This window comes from Rana temporaria, chromosome 3, assembly GCF_905171775.1.
Source record: "Rana temporaria chromosome 3, aRanTem1.1, whole genome shotgun sequence".
In the NCBI taxonomy this organism is placed as follows: Eukaryota; Metazoa; Chordata; class Amphibia; order Anura; family Ranidae; genus Rana; species Rana temporaria.
Genome location: NC_053491.1, coordinates 52,667,676 through 52,682,548, shown reverse-complemented (window position 1 = coordinate 52,682,548; position 14,873 = coordinate 52,667,676). Strand labels below are relative to the sequence as shown.

Below are 14,873 nucleotides of genomic sequence, written 5' to 3'. Positions count from 1 at the left end.
AAGGAACGCTAAAGTTAAAAAAAAATGTTTGTAAAATAACAAACATGTTATACTTACCTCCACTGTGCAGCTCGTTTTGCACAGAGTGTCCCCGAACCCTGTCTTCTGGGGTCCCTCGGCGGCTGTCTCGGCTCCTCCTTGCAAGAGCTTTCCACCTTCATGCGAGCGAGCTTGCATGGTGGAAAGCTTTTGCGGGTGCGCTCCCGTGATACAGCGGCGGGCATAGCAGCCAACTGTATCACTCGGCCCCGCCCCCGGCGCGCCGCTTCATCGGATGTGATTGACAGCAGCGCCAGCCAATGGCTGCGATGCTATCAATCCGTCCAGCCTAGCCAATCAACGGGCAGGCTGTGAACCGAAGAGGATCACGGGGAGGCGCGCAGGACTTTCGAGGGGTGTGGTAAGTAAAACGGGGGTTCGGGGGGGGCGGTACCGTCGGATGTTTTTTCACCTTAGTGCATAGGATGCATTAAGGTGAAAAAACATTTACCTTTACAACCCCTTTAAGTTTCACTGTGGTGGTGTACTCTTGAACCCTGCACTCTGCATATTTTATAGATACAAGAAGACTTTGTTTTGTTTAACCACGCCCCTTAAGCCCCTCCCAATGTTAAGACTTTGGCCACACTCACATTTTGCCACAGCGTCCTGCAGTCCAGCTCATGCCTTACAGAGGAACTGCAGTCGGCTCACATAATTTGTAATAAAAACATCTTTGCCATTCTGAAGCTTCCCTCCAACCACTTTGCATACTATTTTATATATACTGTGATTCTGTACTTGACAAATATGCTGCAGAAATCTCCCTCCACTGAGTCTGACTGCAACCATTTTAACTGTGGGCAGCTGAAGCTGTTGCCTGTTCACTTCCTGGATTTAAACAAAGACACACACCTTCAGCTCTGCAGCTCTCATTGGCCCTCTTATGACTGATCTCTCCTCCCTTCCTCGCAAACTCTCAAGAGAGTGAGAGAGAGAGCTGTGCATGATGACATAAGCCTAGGCTTTTTACCAGACAAGAAATAGGAAGTAGGCTGTATAAGGCAGCCCTCAAAAATTCCACTTGCCTTTTTGCAATTTGCAAGTGGATTTTGAGGGCTGGCAAGGAAGGGCTGCCTGGGAGCAGGGGGTGAGCACCGCCGACAGCCAGGGTGGAATAGAAGTCCTTCTCCCAGCAATCACAGAGGGGAAGAGAGAGAGAGCCGCCCGGATGATCAGAGCGCAGGGAACACAACAATAACAGCTTTCATTTCACATTGCCGTGTTCTCCGCTGCTCGCTTTTAGATATAACACCACCTCCTGGTCCCAGGACTTTGATAGGCAGATCACCCGTCCAACCCCCGGTGACGGGTGATCTGTCAACCAAATCCCCCCGGCCAGGAGACGGGGCTGTATATGACGTTAAGCGGTGGGAACACAGCAATTGAAATGAAAGCTGTTATAGCTGTGTTCCCTGCACTGTGCTCTGATCATCCGGGTGGGCTCTCCGGTTCCTCTCCTTTGCACAGGTAGGCTGCATAGTGGGTGAACACAGGCTGAATGGTGGGCACAAGGATGCATAGTGGTCACAAGGCTGCATGGTGGACACAAGGCTGCATGGTGGGCACAAGGCTGCATTGGTGGACACAAGGCTGCATTGGTGGGAATAAGGGTACATTGGTGGACACAAGGGTGCATTGGTGGACACAAGGCTGCATTGGTGGGCACAGGCAGCCTGCATTGGTAGGCATGGATAAAGTTGTTTTTGTTGTTAATATTTATGTTTAGAACTTAATTCTGCATAAAACATTTAAGTGTCATTTCATGAGATTTATGAGGGCGTGTTTACGGGGCGGGGCGGGCTGGGTGGGGCAACTGGTGGCGAGTAACCGTTAAGGCCTGGCTAGTAGCTCAGGACTTGATGGGTTTTACTTCCTCTTTATTTCCCTGCAAAAGTAAAGCATAATGGGCTACTATGCATCACATTATGTGTCACTTACCTGAAACCGAAGCCTACATTGTTACCGTTGTAACGTGTTGCAGGAAGCGTCCATTCTTCACCCCTCTTCCTTCTGGGGCTCTGTGACTGGTCGACGCGGGAGCCATCAGTCACGGCATGACCTTCCTTTAGAAGCGGCACGATTGCCGTTTCTATAGTGCGCCTGCGCTGTGGTACAACCACTTTAAGTGCCCCTTGTTCTGAAGTTCAAAAGTTGGGAGGTATGCTTTTTGAATGTGTGTTGAATTGTTTAAACAACAGACCAGGCCGTGTTGTGTAATGTGTAATATGTGGGTTTATAATTTATTGATGTAACAGGTCATACAAATGAAGAATTAAACATCTTTTTAGTAGCATATCATGCATACTAAATAACTTTACAGAATCAACACCTATAGCTTATTTCTTCTTTATATTTGTCTAGAGTGAAGAAGTGAATACTATGTGCTACAAATTACACATGGCAGTTGCTTGCTTATTTAATGAGCTGAATTCTTTCCTCTGTGTATTCAACAGTTAGAACCTAACGTAGGGCGGTGTTTCATAAGATAGGAAATAGGAAATAAGCAACAGGTGTGACGGATTAATTACTTCCTCAACAGCCTCAATAATAACTAGAGAATCATAAAGGAATCGTCTGTCCTATGGTCTATGCATTTCAAGTAAAGTATACATTTTCAATAATAAGCAAATGTCATAAAAACAATTGTAGGACCCAATTAATTAGCCTATAACTGTGCTTACTTTATAGAGCACTAACATTAAATGGAAGGGAAAATTATCAAATTTGCAAGGAGCTGGCAGCCTTTTCTAGTTCTGTGCTTCCTTACATACAAAATTGGTTAAAATGAAAGGTTCTGTAAGCATAATAGCTCAGAGTTTAACTTTTGTTAACATGGTGTTAAAATGTACATGTACTTAACCCTTAGCCATCAGACTTCACCAACAGTCCCAATTTGTAGGTTTTAATATTGCAGATGTGGAGGAAACAAATGAGTCTCTGGGCTGACAATATGGTACTGTACCTGGCTGACCAAGGGTTGCCCCTGCAGGCTTCACTAGAGACCTCACCATTATCGGTTAGGGCTACTATTCATGTTTAACCGTGAACTAGTCTAAATCAACACTCTTCTATGTTGACTCACCATCATTCATTCCCATGAGTATAGACTCACTTCCTGTCATGGATACCTTTAAATATTTAGGGGTTGTTATCACCAGAAACCGCAGAAATGTTATTCCTTTGAACATCCACTCTAAGCACTTATGAAATTGAAAATTTCTGCCTGGGTTAGACTACAACTAGTCACAGAGCGTATTAGTTTGTTTAAAATGACACTGCTTCCTAAGATTTTGTATGTTCTTATACAGTTCTTATACAGTCCTTTGTCTACCATTTTCTTTTTTTCTTATTATTATTCAGTGGTCTTATGATTGAAATTGTTTGTGATCATAATCACTCTTAGCTTCCATTTAGGAATCTTATAAAGCTGTTCACACGGGGAGATAGGGGGGTTACTCTTCCCTGTCTCCACAGATATATATAGCAGCACAACTTTCTCAAGTTGCCCACTGGTTTTGGAAGAATAATATAGAAATGACACAACTGATGGGCTTTGTAACCCCACAGGGTTCTAAACTGCTATGCACCAACAATGGTAACCCCCCTACACTCTGTACTATCTTCAAGCAGGCCATATGTCTCTGGGAATGGACAGGAACCTATAATTCTATTTAATGTGATCATTACTCTCATGCTGCGTACACACGATCGGACACTCCGACAACAAAACCGTGGATACATTTTCGACAAATGTTGGCTCAAACTTGTCTTGCATACACACTGTCGCACAAATGTTGTCGGAAATTGCGAACGTCAAGATCGCGGTCACGTACAGCATGTACAACGACACAATAAAACGGAAGTTCGATACCAAGTGCGCCACCCTTTGGGCTCCTTTTGATAATCTCGTGTTAGTAGAAGTTTGGTGATAGACGATTCGAGTTTTTCAACTTCATGCTTTTCAGTCTGTTACAGCGTGATGAATGTGCTATCTCCATTACGATCGCTAGTTTTACCGGACCGAGCGCTTCCGTCTCGTACTTGATTCAGAGCATGCGTGGAATTTTGTGCGTCGGAATTGTCAACACACGCTCGGAATTTACGTGATTTTGTCGTTGGAAAATTTGAGAACCAGCTCTCACATTTTTGTTGTCAGAAATTCCGACAGAAAATGTCCGTTGGGGCCTACACACGGTCGGAATTTCCGACCAAAAGCTCCCATCGAACATTTGTTGTTGAAAATTCCGAGTGTGTGTACGCGGCATAAGTTACCACTCTAAGTTAAAGGGGCTTGACCTGAGTTAAAACAAATACCAGACACTGCAGCAAGGCAGGCCAAGGGGATTTGGTTTGGGTCAGATTGTCAAAGACTGTGCCCTCAAGTCCTACCATCAACTGCTCATTTCTTAATTTGTCTCAAAACTATTATTTCCATTTCTTGCAGCTCAGTTATGCAGTCCAAACTTAATAATGTATCACTATAAAAAAAATTACTACTCATTAACACAAAGAATTTTATACCTAATTGGATGCCTAAATTCAAGATCTGATTGGATGCCTAATCCCTCACCCTGTAGATCTGTGTATTGGGAGTCCTACATGACTTGACATTACCCTTAACTTCACTCACACTCCTACACAAACTTTTATTTCATGCCAGAAAAATAGTGACCCTTCATTGGATGTCTCCCAGTCCTCCTTGGACAGTACAATGGGTGAAGCTCTAAGTCTAGAGTGATGCATTATCATTTAAAAAGTTCATTTACACACATTGAGGTTATTCTGTATGTTATGAAAACATTTGAACCATGGTTTACTAAAACCTCAGACACTTCTTAGTTACACTTTATCATTAGGGAACCTTTGGATGTTGTCTCCATCACTGTCTTGCTCTTCTTCCTATTCGTTCATTCGTGTACAATAAATGGCCAGTAGACTTCAGTATAACGTTTTCATAGTTTGAGGGTTGCATTTCATTGTACTGATACTTATTACAGATGTATTTATAGTTGTAGTACTGTGGTAAATAACAAAAGCAAATGCATTGTACTTTTATTTTTTCGAATACTGAATACTCAATACTGAAAATAGACACCACATCATGGATTTGTATATTATAAGAGATGTATGCAGGAGCATCAAAATGGTTTTGTTGTTGCAGTTGTTTGATAGAACAAGACTTACCTGACCAGCTGCCCCTAAGCTACAGCATCAATGTAGAATGCCCCTACTGTACCTGCATAGAAAATACAGGATATGACTCTGTAAAGGAGTGTAAAAGTCATAGAGAAACTGGGGGAGACTTTAAATCCTATTTGTTAGCATACATTGTACATGCAAATTAAGACATTGCCTTCTAACAAGTGTGCTACAATATCCATTAAGATGTACAGTTATAATCGTAATTGTCTGTTGAGGCAGGTCAAGCTCAGGAGAGGTCTGATATGTAGACCAGTTGCATGAATTTCAAACACAAGAGAGCTTCAGCATCCCGTGTAAGAAGAGATTCATGCTCTTATCACCTAATACGTTTGAGTAAAGTGCATTGTTAAGATTATTTTCACTGTATTTTAATTTCCTTGTACTGATGGATCACCTTCACTAAATCAGGCTGGAATTGTGAAAAGGACAGATGCATGGCTAAGCATAAAAATACATATCCTTTGTGGGGAAGGAGCCTGTGAATGATTCCGAGGCATTTGGGACCACAGTCACCAACCAAACCTTTGGTAACACAATACGCCGCCATGTATTGAAATCCTGCAAGGTCCCCCTCCTCAAGAAGGCACATGTACAGACCCATCTGAAGTTTGCCAATGAGCATCTAAATGATTCAGAGGAGGATTGGGAGAAAGTGCTGTGGTCAGATGAGACCAAAATTTAGCTCTTTGTCATTAACTCGTTTTGACGTGTTTGAAGAAAGAGAAATGCTGACTATGGCCCTAAGAACACCATCCCTACATTCAAGCACAGGGTGGAATCATTATGCTTTGGGGCTGTTTCTCTGTTTCTATGGATGGTAGAAGAAAAACAATAAAATAAAAAAAAAACAATTATACTCCCTTTATATTTTGCATTCAAATTTATTGAGACTGCTGGCAATATCACATATCATTTTTCCAATTCATTTTATGAACATTCATATATCTCCTAGATTCAGATCTTCTTTATGTACTTTCAGATCCTTTTCTGTTGGCCAGTATATATACCACCAGTTTACTGCCTAGTTTTCTGATTAAAGCTGAAAAGGAGTCTGTCATATTTTCCACTCCGAGGGGAAAAAAATGCCCTGATGTCAGGGAGATGATTGAGAATTGCTTTTACAAGCAGTGTCAGTTTTATGGTCCATTTAATTGGCTGATATCACCAAACTTGTGTATTGTAAAATCTTGGAGCCTCAGCCATAACACTGAAGATGGGTCATGGATGGGTCTTCCAGCATGACGATGACCAAAAGCATACCACCAAGGCAACAAAGGAGTGGCTCAGGAAGAAGCACATTCATGTCATAGAGTGGCCTATCCAGTCTCCAAACCTTAATCCCTTAGAAAATTTATGGAGGGAGCTGAAACTGTGAGTTGCCAAGTGACAGCCAAGAAACCTTAAAGATTTAAAGAGCTGTAAAGAAGCGTGGATCAAAATCCCTCCTGAGATGTGTGCAAACCTGGTAACCAACTACAAGAAACATCTTTCCTCTGTGCTTGCCAACAAGGGTTTCGCCACCAAGTACTAAGTCATGTTTTGCTTGAGGATTTTTTCTGGATTTTTGGTTGATATTCTGTTGCTTTCATTTAAGACACATATGATAAAAAATTATAGACCCTTCATTTTTTTGTAAGTAGGCAAACTTACAAAATCTACAGGGGATTAAATATTTTGGGCCAGATCCACAGACGAAGTACGCCGGCGTATCTACTGATACGCCGGTGTACTTTCAAATTTCCCGCGTCGTATCGTTGTTTTGAATCCTCAAAACAAGATACAATGGCTTCTGGGTTAGATCCGACAGGTGTACATCTTCGTACGCCTTCGGATCTAAGATGCAATACTTCGGCGTCCGCTGGGTGGCGTTTTCCGTGTCGGGTATGCAAATTAGCGATTTACGACGATCCACGGACGTACGCGCGGCCGTCGCATTTTCTAACATGGTCTGTAGTCGGCTTTTTCCAGCGTATAGTTAAAGCTGGTATTTTTTGGCGTATACATAGACTTGCCATGTTAAGTAAATTTGATTTTTTTTTCTATTTTGCGTAAGTCGTCCGTGAATAGGGATGGACGTAACTCACGTCTAAGTTAAAAAAATGACGTCCTAGCGACGTCATTTAGCGCAATGCACGGCGGGAAATTTCGGGACGACGCATGCGCAGTTCAGTCGGCGCGGTGGACGCGCTTCATTTAAATGAAACCCCGCCCCCAACCCGCCCAATTTCAAATCCGCCGCCAGAAATACACTACGCCGCCGTAACTTACGGCGTAAAATCGCTGAGGATTCGAAAATGCGCCAGGTAAGGTACGGCGGCGTAGTCTATCTCTGATACGCTACGCCGATCTACATGTATGTGGATCTGGCCCTTTATTCCCCACTGTATATCTGCATGTGTGAATACTAGTTGCAAGTTCAGGAACTTCGATGCATGGATCAGTCTTATCACATTAACTAAAAGACCCAGCAACCATATGACTTCCCTGCAGTGATGAACTACATGTATATGCTAGAACTCAAGTTATAATGTAATAATCTTCCTGTTTCATTACTAAAATGAGATGGTCACAGAAAGAGTGATAAGGGTTTTTGCAATGTTTTCCTTTTTATTCCAAGTTGGAAAGTATTTTTTAAGGTTTGTAACTCAAAACACAACATTCCTTTCCCCATTAAAAATCATATATTCTGCAGACATCTCTTTTTTCCAAATATGTGTTTCCTTTCAAGAAATTGTGGGAGGCCTGGATGTTATTTTCTCCTCAGCTTTGACTTTGGAATAAAATGGTATTTTCTGCCACAGCTAGATGCTCTTCTAATGTAAAATGCATACACCTGTGTTATTATTCAGTCACATAGCCCACAGCACTGCTCCAGTCACACGATACTCTGCACATCTGTCTCCACCAGTGTAACGTCTTGTTTTTTTTTTTTTTTTTCCATAGGAGAAGAGACAGTAATTGCTGTACCGCATGGAAGTCGTAGTGTGAGAATAACAGTAAAAGGACCAGCTCACGTTTGTATGCACTATTTTAAGATGTATTTTACATACAGTATAATATATATATATATATATATATATATATATATATATATATATATATATATATATATATATATGTATATATATATATATATATATATATATATATATATATATATATATATATAAAATGTTCTGTTTCATCATGTTGCAAAGGTTTGTGAGTGCAAAAAATACATATTCATTGCCTCTAGAAGTAGCATTCAGCAATGTGATGCTGATTTCGTTATTAGTGAACGGGTTAACAGGATTGTGGACACCTGTTTTCCAGCTCCCCTGGAAGTTCTGAAGTTAGAGGGATTAGCTGTAATTACTAAGCAGTGATCCACCATGATCCTCTGTCCTTGGGAATGCCAAGCAGAGTGACTCTCCAGCAATGGAGAGATCACTTTCTAAATCTGAACCACATACTTTAGCACTCAACACTTGGCTTCCAAGCCTGGTAAATAAAATCTTTATGAAACCTTGGCATTAGTAACTACTCAATGGGTGGCAAAAACCAGTGCTATCAAACCAGTAAATGAATGGACACAAGCAACAAGTGTTATGTCTCATGCTCTTTTTTCCAATAGATTTAATTTCCATGTGAAATGCCACCACACCCTTGTTCCATGAGAGCAAGCGCCAACGGGCCTTTGCTGCAAAACACAGCTGACTCCTCTTTCAGTAGAACAGAACCATATATGTGCAAGCTAACAACTTCCTTATTGCAGTTAGAGTTTAAAAGCTGTGGTAGCATACCTATAGCCTCGTACACACGATCAGTCCATCTGATGAGAACGGTCTGAAGGACAGTTGTCATCGGTTAACCGATGAAGCTGACTGATGGTCCGTCGCGCCCACACACCATCAGTTAAAAAAACGATTGTGTCTGAACACGGTGACGTAAAACACAACGACGTGCTGAAAAAAAAACGAAGTTCAATGCTTCCAAGCATGCGTCGACTTGATTCTGCGCATGCATGGATTTTTAACCGATGGTTGTGCCTACTAACGATCGGTTTTGACCTGACGGGTAGGAATCCATCGGTTAAATTTAAAGCAAGTTGGCTTTTTTTTTAACCGATGGTTAAATAACCTATGGGGCCCACCTATGGGGCCCACACACACAACCTATGGGGCCCACACACGATCGGTTGTCCTCTGGTGAACCGTGTGTACGAGGCCTAAGGGTGCATATTCATTTACCCTACTACCTATCTATTTGTGCAGCTAAAAGTAGTAAGTTATTAAAACTGTGCTTTGCCAAGAAATGGTAAAAATAGGTGTACTTTAATGCCCACGTTAACCCTTCTGTATGTACTCACCTACTCTTCATACAACCTTCAGTCCATTTGCTGGTAGGAGTGAAGTAAAACCAGTATTTCAAGGTATGGAGGAGCATGTGACACACTCCACTTCCTGTCATGTGACAACAATAGTGCTTAGTGATTCACCCAGTTCTATCCTGTGTAAGCTCCAAGTCTGTCACAGTTGGAGCTTAAGCCCTGTACACACGGCCCAGAATCTCATCAGGAAAAAACGTTGTTCTTGGCAAGAATCTCTTGCCGGCCGAGTGTACAGACACTCCATTTAAAAGAATCGCTGTTCTTTTGAATGGCATGAACGCGGTGACGTCATCGACTACGACGAGCATGCGCTCATCACATTTGATGCCGTCGCCGCCATCTTGCTACACCCTACCTATGCCTTGGAAGCTACTGCGCATGCGTCAAAGTCATTTTGAGCATGCGCAGGTTTCTACGGTGACGCTCGGGTTTCTTGGCAGGAAAACACTGCCGAGAATCCCGACGAGAAAAATAGAGAGCAGGGAGATTCTGGGCAGATTTCCCGACGAGAAACCTCAAAGCCTTGTACACACGCACGGTTTTCTCGGCAAGAATGCTCTGCCAGCAGTTTTTTTTCTGGTTCTTGTGTGTGTACAAGGCTTTACACAGGGCTTTTTTGTTCTCCCTCCAGCAAATGGTCAGTATTAGATGATGCGTGGGTCAGCACGGGCAAAGCACAGGTTCCCTTTAGCGCCATGATTCTTTGTTTTATTAAAAAATTATTGTATCTGGAGAATAGAGTCTAAATAGGATTTTTATTTCATTACCTATATATATATATATATATATATATATATATATATACCGTATTTATCGCGGTATAACGCGCTCCCGCGTATACCGCGCACCCCTAAAGTGGCCCCCAATCCTGTGTAAAAAAAGTTTTTTTGTACTTACAGTTTTGGTGTCTTGCGCGGCGTCCATCAGCGGCCTCGTCGGGTCCGGCGTCCTTCTGCGGCTTCGGGTGTCCTCTTCGGCGGGTCCAGCGTCCTTCTGCGGCTTCGGGTGTCCTTCTGCGGTGGGTCCGGTGTCCTCTTCGGCGGGTCCGGCGTCCTTCTGCGGCGTCCTCCCCGCTCGTTTCCCGCGCCGAGTTTGAATACTGCGCCGACATATACAGAGCGCAGTACACTCGTGTATTGTCGGCAATGCTCGGCTACCCGCGCTGACGTCCTGTACGTCCAGGACGTGAGCGCGGAAGGAGCCGAGACTGGCCAACTTTACCCGAGTGTACTGCGCTCGGTATATGTCGGCGCAGTATTCAAAACTCGGCGCGGGAAAGCGGGTATCGGCGTATACCGTGCACCCACGATTTTGCCCTGATTTTCAGGGCAAAAAAGTGCGCGGTATACGCCGATAAATACGGTACATATATTTATATAAATAAAGAGATAATAAATGAAATATGGGTGTTTCCCATTGCCCTTACAGTTTGAGTAGCCATACAGTACTTGTAGATTTTCTAAGTTCCATTTCAGTGAATATTGAAAATCCAAATAAACCTAGGTCTGAGGCCCCGTACACACGACCAGTTTCCTCGGCAGAATTCAGCTTCCGACCGAGTTTCTGGCTGAATTCTGCCGAGAAACCCGGCCGTGTGTACACTTTTGGCCGAGGAAGCCGACGAGGAGCTCGGCGAGGAAATAGAGAACATGTTCTCTATTTCCTTGTTGCTCTATGGGAGCTCTCGTCCCGCCGAGCTCCTCGGCGGCTTCAGTGCTGAACTGGCCGAGGAACTCGATGTGTTTGGCACGTCGAGTTCCTCGGCCGTGTGTACGAGGCCTTAGCCTTAGCTGAGTAAACATATAATTAGGGAGATCAGCATCTTCCCAGACAATACTATGGCACACTGCTTTACATTCTTATAAGACCCTTAGTCACTATTTAATATGTCATACACATAATGCATTGTCCATTTACTTTGATGAAACATGTGTGTATATACAGATATACTAAAAAATAATCCAGATTATGTTTTTCTTTTTAATCACTCAATCAAGTTTTTTCTGTGTTACAAAAGAAATTAACAGAGGTGGATAAGTAACTTGGTAATATACCCACACCCCTAAATTCCTAGTATAGCATTCATTTAAAAAAATAAAAATATATATGAAGAATATAGAAATATGCAATTCTTGTATTCTATCAAACACTAATACCAAAATAGAGAGTTTGGGTCAGCTGTGAAAAAAAGTATATATAAAGTAAAACTCTTGAGGGACACTTGTGAGGGCTGGGCAAGAAAAGAGGTCTGAAGGAGGATAGAATTGGCTAAGAGAAAGGGAAAAGTAAAGATTAGAATGGAAAAAAATAGGTTAGTCAGAATAAGAGAGGTTTAAAATGAAATAGCATAACTCAGAGTTTGCTCTGACATTGAAAAGGGGATAGAATGAGTAGAGAAATGTAAGAAAGTTTTGGGCTGACAGAACAATGGCAATGCAATTAAAATTCACAGGGATGCATAAAGGTAAAGATGGTTTATTTGGGTAGAAACAAAGGAACCAAGATGTGGTGCAGAATGGTAAATAATGCCAAAAGGAACAGTTAAAAGATATCAAAAGTCAATTAAAAAAAAAAGTGTTGATTATAGTGTGGAAGGATTAAACATCTGTCCTTGTTTCTGTCCCATGGACACAACAGGAAATCTCCCCAAGGAGAGGAAGGCGTCTCTTAACTGCTTGCCGACCAGCCACCGTATAACTGTTATACGGCGGCAGGTCGGCTCTGCTGGGCGAGATCACGTAGCTAATGCTATACGTCATCTCACGGTTCAGCCATTTTTTTTAATGGAAAATATGTAGAAGAATACGTATCGGCCTAAACTGAGGAAAAAAATGTTTTTTAATATATTTTTGGGGGATATTTATTATAGCAAAAAGTAAAAAATATAATTTTTTTTCAAAATTGTCGCTCTATTTTTGTTTATAGCGCAAAAACGAAAAAACACAGAGGTGATCAAATACCACCAAAAGAAAGCTCTATTTGTGTGAAAAAAAGGACGCCAATTTTGTTTGGGAGCCACGTCGCACGACCGCGCAATTGTCAGTTAAAACGACGCAGTGCCGAATCTCATAAAGTGGCCCGGTCATTGACCAGCAATATGGTCCAGGGCTTAAGTGGTTAAACTGGGTATACATGGACTGAAATTTTGCCCGTGCTGTAGTGATCGGACAAATTTCAATACATATATTATTTTATTATACAGGATTTATATAGCGCCAACAGTTTGCGCAGTGCTTTACATCAGGGAAGACAGTACAGTCACAATACATATCAATACAGGAGGGATCAGAGGGCCCTGCTCGTTAGAGCTTACAGTCTAGAGCACTGTATTTGAACAGAAATAGATCTACTGAACTACTTCTGTTTAAAGTGGTTGTAAAGGTTTGTTTTTTATTTTCTAAATAGGTTCCTTTAAGCTAGTGCATTGTTGGTTCACTTACCTTTTCCTTCCATTTCCCTTCTAAATGTTTTTTTTTTGTTTGGTTTTCTTTGTCTGAATTTCTCACTTCCTGTTCCTCCTCAGTAAACTGTTCTGGCTGACTAACCCCCAGCCAGAATGGCTCGGATAATGGGGACAAGCTTACTGAGGAGAAACAGGAAGTGAGAAATTCAGACAAAGAAAGTGAACTAGCATAAAGGAACCTATTTAAAAAAATAAAAAAACAAACCTTTACAACCCCTTTAAACAGCATGTTGGAACATTTCTGCTCCATCAGTGCTGCAGTCTCCTTGTTGCCAGAATACAAAGTCACAGCGGGAGGATTCCCTCATCCACATTGAGTGTGTGTGTGTGTATGGGGGAATTGAGTCAGTTTTTTTCATTCAACAGTGGTCATCAAGGCAAATAGGGAGGATGAATCTCAGATAGCAAAACAGGAGTTCCAGCCCTTACACACTAAACAAAAGTTTTGGCTTTGGATACAGTTTAATGTATACCTGTCATGAGAAAAATCCAAGCTGTGTTTGGCTTTAGTAATCCTGATTATTAATGTAACTACTGGAGGTGGTGAGAGTAGGAGGGGTGGGGAGTCAAGTGCAGTGGTGGGAGAGAGGGTTGTTATCAAGGTGAAGTGCAAGGAGAGGAGGATGGGTATCAGCTGCTGTTGTGATGTGTCCAGGTCTCGTTGCGTGCAAATGCACAGTGTGGGGTAGATTCAGAAAGATCAGCGGATCTTTCTGCTGGCGTAACGTATGTCATTTACATTACGCCGCCGCAAGTTTTTCAGGCAAGTGCTTTATTCACAAAGCACTTGCCTGTAAAGTTGAGGCGGCGTAGCGTAAATCACCCGGCGGAATTCAAATTCGGCGGGTAGGGGGCGTGTATCATTTAAATGAAGCGCGTCCCCGCGCCGAACGAACTGCGCATGCGCCGGCCACGACTGAATCCCAGTGCGCATGCTCCAAATGACGTCGGCAACTCGTCATGCTTTCGACGTGAACGTAAATGACGTCCAGCCCCATTCACGGACGACTTACGCAAACGACGTAACTTTTTAAAATTCGACGAGGGAACGACGGCCATAATTAACATAGGATACGCCTCATATAGCAGGGGTAACTATACGCCGGGAAAAGCCTAACGTAAACGTCGTAAATGTACTGCGTCGGCCGGGCGTAAGTTCGTGAATTTGCGTATCTAGCTGATTTACATATTCTAGGCGTAAATCAGCGTACATGCCCCTAGAGGCCAGCGTAAATATGCAGTTAAGATCCGACGGCGTAAGAGACTTACGTCGGTCGGATCTTAGTCAAATCTAGGCGTATCTGATTCTATGAATCAGGCGCATAGATACGACCAGCTGGACTCAAAGATACGACGGCGTATCAGGAGATACGCCGTCGTATCTTCTCTCTGAATCTACCCCTAGGAGTCTATGATTCAAAGGGCATGATTAATAGGATACTTAAGAAAACTTTGATCTATCAAAACCTATTGTTTTTCTGTAGAGTAGGGAAGTCTAAACCAGGTCCTTAGCCTAAGCAACACTAAAGCTGAATTATATCATTTAAAATTAAAGATGACATGACCTTCTGGAGGTTACTTGCATATAAAGAATAAATTAATAGTGTATGTATAACCAAAACTTTTTTTTTTTGTTTTTGTATGGAAAAAAGGTTTTTATTGCTGTCTAGATCCCTCTTGGGTAGATTTCCCTTCTTTATTTGTCCTGATAAGTATTAAAATTGAGACAGAAAGTGATGGGAAAATTAACAGTCTACTTTTGTCACTGAAACAAGAGTGGAAGGTACACCTACTAAT

At 42.3% G+C, this 14,873-nt stretch overlaps 1 protein-coding gene across 3 annotated transcripts in view; it reads left to right on the top strand.

Moving 5' to 3' along the window:
- ADAMTSL3 (ADAMTS like 3) overlaps positions 1-14,873 on the top strand; it is a 634,062-nt gene that overhangs the window by 467,147 nt on the left and 152,042 nt on the right. For all 3 annotated transcript variants that reach the window (XM_040342560.1, XM_040342561.1, XM_040342563.1), the window contains exon 8: positions 8,188-8,262. In XM_040342560.1, the coding sequence (XP_040198494.1) occupies positions 8,188-8,262 (75 nt within the window). The remainder of the gene's footprint in view (positions 1-8,187; positions 8,263-14,873) is intronic.